The 5,208-nt window shown below is 33.4% G+C and overlaps 1 protein-coding gene across 2 annotated transcripts; it reads left to right on the plus strand.

Annotated features, from left to right (window-relative positions):
- Positions 1-598: 598 nt before the first annotated feature.
- LOC113088586 (uncharacterized) lies at positions 599-4,608 on the plus strand. 2 transcript variants are annotated; one of them, XM_026255778.1, is made up of 5 exons: positions 599-630; positions 1,730-2,025; positions 2,636-2,716; positions 3,523-3,816; positions 4,000-4,608. In XM_026255778.1, the coding sequence occupies exons 3-5, from the start codon at positions 2,644-2,646 to the stop codon at positions 4,245-4,247; spliced, it is 615 nt and encodes a 204-aa protein (XP_026111563.1). In that variant the 5' UTR covers positions 599-630; positions 1,730-2,025; positions 2,636-2,643; the 3' UTR covers positions 4,248-4,608. The 2 variants fall into 2 exon arrangements, with proteins under 2 accessions (XP_026111563.1, XP_026111564.1); XM_026255779.1 differs by lacking the exon at positions 599-630 and having other exon boundaries at positions 1,690-2,025.
- The last annotated feature ends 600 nt before the right edge of the window (positions 4,609-5,208 follow it).

Below are 5,208 nucleotides of genomic sequence, written 5' to 3' on the forward strand. Positions count from 1 at the left end.
ACATTATAATTTTATAGAAAAAAATACAAAAACATAGCTTTTATGCATTCAAAATAACTGTGCACGGATGACACCGGAAGCTTCACACATTCATCTCTGAGCCGCATACTAAATGCTGCATTATAAATAACATGTTTAAACAGTCTTGGATAATGACTCATCTGTACCATCTGTAAATAAAATCCATCTTATGACCCCTGCATGCTTAAAATTGCTGAGTTAAATACAACCTACTATATCAGTGGGTTAAAGAGGGACAAACCCAGCTCTATGGGGTTGTTTTGACCCAGTTACAGAGGGGGAAATCCAGGGGTCCTAAAGTAAAAGTCCTGCCATATGTTCCTTCCACCCATAATCTGAGATCTGATTTCACAAGGGGAGGAACCAAGTCATTACTTTCAAGTCACAAGAAAAAGTCCAATCCCAAGTTCCCAAAGAGTTCAAGCTATCAAGCTAGATAATTAAGAGTCTAATTAAATGATTATTGTGAATTAGTTATGAACACCTGCTGTTTACAATCAACATCACTGAAGAAAAAAGAAACACCTCAATTACATCTGACTTTCTGCCACAGGCTTGAATGAAATCAACTGCAGAAAAAGAAAAACACAGGATGCCACCATAATTATGGTAAAGGTTTGCTTTGGTTTGTCTCTTGACCCTTTTAGGAATCCAATGAAATTTGCTTCTAAGTAAATGCAGTAGTGTTTCACAGCGAACATTTGTGCATTGCTGAATCAAAAGCTTGAAGTAGTAGTTTAGCTGACCCTTTCGGCTTGTTACTCATTTTAATGAACATCATGACGTGGTTTCTCTCATTGCTTTATTAACTGCCTTTCAGCTGTTACAGAACTGCAAAAAAACAAAACAAAAAAACAAAGTCATATTAAACAAATGCAACCGTAATGATTCGATATTGAACAAAAAGAACTGTAACAGCTCAGAACACACCAGCTCATGATGACTAATATCTCCTGTACTGTACAACAGCACATGCAGAAAGCAATCTAACACAAGAAGTCAAGGGTCAAGACTAAAAGTGAACTCTGACCTCCATGATGGTCAGTGTTCTTTTCTGGAGACTTTCTTGTGACTTAAAAGGAATGACTTTGTTCCTTCTCTGGTGAAATAATCAGTCTCAGATCATGGATAGAAGACACATATGGCAGGACTTTTAGTTTCTGACCCCTGCTCTGACCGTTTATATTCATGGACATTCACACAGTCAGGTGGCTATAATTGCACAGAAAACAACTACTGATAAACATTAGTTTTTATTTGAAATATCTCCATGCATTACTTATGTTAACAATGTTAATTAAAAAACCTAAAAATAGAGAAGCAATCACTGCTCATGTCTTAACTAACTTATTTAGCTTTACTGTTTTTTTTATTTTATTTAAAATGTACTTAGAGTTTTTATAGAGTTTTCACAAGCACTGTTAAGGTCATTCTCTTAATTTCTCCTGATATTTTCAAAATTGTCAAAATTCTAACGATTACATCATTACAATATCTTTATAATTAAATTATAATACTGAACATGTTATTGTGATAATAACATTTTTTTCCCTTGCCAAAATGAACCATCTTTAATTTTTGTAATGGTTGTGTTGTTGTCTAACTCCCTCTAAACCTTTAATAAAAGGATGTGAATTTGTCTGCTAAATTACTACTGTAACATTTATAATGATAATGTCTCATAGTAATGATGTCCTTTATCATACAGTATTTTGAGTGAGGAGTAGTGCTGCTGCTAACAGGTGCTGGCAGTTTAACCTGTTACTCAACGAAGTCGGAAAAAGAACAGGGCAACGAGCTAAATCGGTTGTAAATGGGAGTTCTCCCGTTTGTGTCATGTCGAAAGTGAAAGTATGGTTCAGGAGGCTATTTAGTCTGAGCAGCAGAGAAAGTCAGAGAGTCTGAGACTGTGAACACACACAGAGCTCGGGTGAGAAATAACTCCCTCTGGATGGGAAATAATCTCCTTCAGTAATCCATAACCAGCTACGGGCAAATCTCCAAGTAAGTCTACACTCATTACACATTTTGCAGATATTTCAAAATGCATATGGATATTTTTAAATGACTTTGTCTAATTGTTGTTGAAATGTTTTCATCGGAATTGTTTTGCGTTCTGCCAGTAGCCTTAAGATAATGCAAAATAAAATAACAATTATAAAAAAAAAAAAAATGATAATAAAAAAATAATCATGGTGTTTAATTTCTGTCGTGGCTCTTTAGATTCGCCGGATATATTTTTGATGAACGCACGTGTTTCATTAGTGTGAGCTCTCAGTGCTTTAATGTAGGTCTTGTGATGTAGCGATTGTAGCTATTTTGCTCTCACGTGTTCCTTCAGCTCCTCCGAATTAAGCATGATTTATTATGTTGGGTAAAACCTTTCAAATGATTTAAGTGTGGTATACTGAAGAAGTAAAGCTCTGACTCGAAGTATAAATTAATCAGACTGACCTTTATGTTATTATGACCTATATAACCTATTTATTTGTTTTTAAAGTTGATTGCCCTCTAGCGGGCTAATAATGATAGTGTCGTGTTGCGTCTGTCTCGATGCATGACTGTCAAAATGTTTTTGTTCGGATGTACATTTATGTCATTATTTATTCTGCAGAATCAACCATGAAATCTGTAAATGCTGTGCAGCTGTTCATTCTGGTTTGGACCTTTACTGCTGTCTGTAAAGCTGATGAAGGTAAGAGAATAAACTTTCCATTGAAAGTGTGAGAATAAAAAAAAAAAAGTTAGCCTGGATGCACTGTAAGTCGCTTTGGATAAAAGCATCTGCTGAATGCATACATTTAATTTTTAATTTAATTTATAGGAGAGACTAAATCTGAGATGATGAAAACATGGTCAAATCTGATTCATAATAAACAAAACGTGGCTCTTAAAATACCCAGTATGACTCTTAGTATGATTCAAAATACAGATTTACTGTTTGAACAGTTTACACAATAGGAAGTAAAATCCATTTTGATCAGAGAGGAGTCAAAATAAATAAATAAATAAATTCTGCCCATTCATGTGCTCTCTTCAGTAAAACCATGTGTTCATACAAATTAGTTCAAAATCACATCTTCAGTCCTGACTACAGGATCTTGTGTTGCTCTGATTATATCTGCTGCACATGATTAAAAGAAACAGTCAGGACGAGGCTGCATGCAGAGATCGCTGTATTATTCTGCTTTTAGAAAATTAATTGTGTATTTATACATAAGTTATGATTTACAATAAATAATGAACTATTTGACTTTCCCATGGCTAGATAAAATTCTAAATGCAACAAACTAAATATATAATGCAGTGATTATATATATGAATAGGTACCATAATTAAAGACTGTAAATTTATTGTATGATTGACATGGGCAGATTTAGTTTTTCATGTGATGTCAAAAAAAAAAAAAAAATATATATATATATATATATATATATATATATATATATTCCATTTTTTTTTCATTTCCTCTATTATATAATATTCATTGTTATTTTTCAGATGTCATAGTAAGCTGTTATGATGTGACTGGATCTGTGGGGAAAGAAGTGAATCTCACCTGCAGCGTCTCTCTGAATATCACTGAATGCTGCATTACAATGTATAAGTTTCATTACTCTGAGACCGATAATGACTCTGCAATCTGTCGTCAAGATGTTTCTGTGAACTCCTGTGAACAGAGAAACAGTTTCACATGCCCCTACACTCCACCTAAAGCGATGACAGAACAATTAAGATTCTTTGTGCAAACAAACTGTGGAACGGGAAAAGAAGTAATCTTCATTCTTAACACAGGTACTGCATACTGTAAAAATTTTTCTTATAATTTAGTAAATCTTTGCAAATGTACATTTATGCTCAATCTACTAACAGTGGTTTAAAACCGGTTAACAAAGACAATTAAACCTGAAAATAATAGTAAAACTCCTGGTAAGAAATCTATTATATATTTAATATAACTATTGATTATTTCTTCAGTTTCCTCAGGACGTGTGAACCCAGTAAACCCATCAGGATCCTCTCCACCAGAGACAGCAGCAGGATTCAAAGGAACTGTCATCACTGTGGCTGTGGCTAGTTTCATCATCATCATCATCTTCATCATGATGGTGATCATTCGTCAAACAAAACCGAACTCCACCAAACTTTGTAGACGCCAGAACTGGATGTTTCTGAGAGTCAGACATGATGAGGACAACAGTCGTCCAGGAAATGTGATATTATAGCACTGAGTTTTGTTTGACTTTTCACATGGTGCTCACAAACACACAAGCTTTATTTGAACTCCACTAAACTCTACACTATCTTATTTCTTAAACTACTGGATATATAACTCTGGATGTAGGTTTTAAACTATTGTTTCTGTTTTATATTTATTTCTGTGAAATAACAGCATATTATTGATCAGTTTTGATCAGAGTATATGACTTAAATAAACTCAAACCTTTGTGAACTTGAAGAAGAAACAGCGAAAATCAAACTGTGTTTTCTGACTTTCAAGAAATGTCTAACATGAATGACATTTTTATATATTATATAATACTGTGAATGATGTGGTTTTGTACATTATCTTTTTTTTTTTTTTTAAGGGACATTGACATGAATAAAGACTTGTGATACTCTCTAAAGCTGAATATCTGTATCTTCTGTTTATGGATAAGTTCTAGCAGATAAACTAATAAAATGGGTGAAGAGTACAAAGAGCTGATCTGTGTGTGTTATTTATTTGTGTGAGACAAGTTATTATCTTATTATGCAGTAAATCTAGATATTTGGAGTTATTTTATTTATTTATTTTTATAAAACAGATTTGGAGGTTGAATGATTGTAGTGTAAACTTGTACAGTTTAAATCAACCTTTAGATTTGTTTTCTGAAGTGAAACAAAACACAGAACACAGGACTACGAAAAAAAAAAAAAAAAAAAACACTTAACAAACCTATAATTAAATTATATTAAATAAGCTTAATACAAGTTAAATAAGAACTAAAGTAAGAAAATTAAAATATAACTGTAAGCATTTTACACAGACTGCCCAGTGCTACATAAAGTGCATGTGTGAGTACTGAATAAACCAGAAGAAAATCAAGAAGCTCCCACACAGTCTGATGATGAGGGTCTGAACTTCCTGCCAGATGACAGAAGGGTGAAAAGTTTATGAGAGAGGTTTGTGGGGTCACCCAAAAT

This window comes from Carassius auratus, unplaced genomic scaffold, assembly GCF_003368295.1.
Source record: "Carassius auratus strain Wakin unplaced genomic scaffold, ASM336829v1 scaf_tig00046457, whole genome shotgun sequence".
Classification (NCBI taxonomy): domain Eukaryota; kingdom Metazoa; phylum Chordata; class Actinopteri; order Cypriniformes; family Cyprinidae; genus Carassius; species Carassius auratus.

Bases quoted from the DNA above. Each gene is read 5' to 3' on its own strand.
- LOC113088586 (XM_026255778.1), top strand. From the start codon at position 2,644: ATGAAATCTGTAAATGCTGTGCAGCTGTTCATTCTGGTTTGGACCTTT. The intron at 2,717-3,522 runs GTAAGAGAATAA...GTTATTTTTCAG, and splicing joins TGTCTGTAAAGCTGATGAAG to ATGTCATAGTAAGCTGTTAT. The intron at 3,817-3,999 runs GTACTGCATACT...TTATTTCTTCAG, and splicing joins AATCTTCATTCTTAACACAG to TTTCCTCAGGACGTGTGAAC.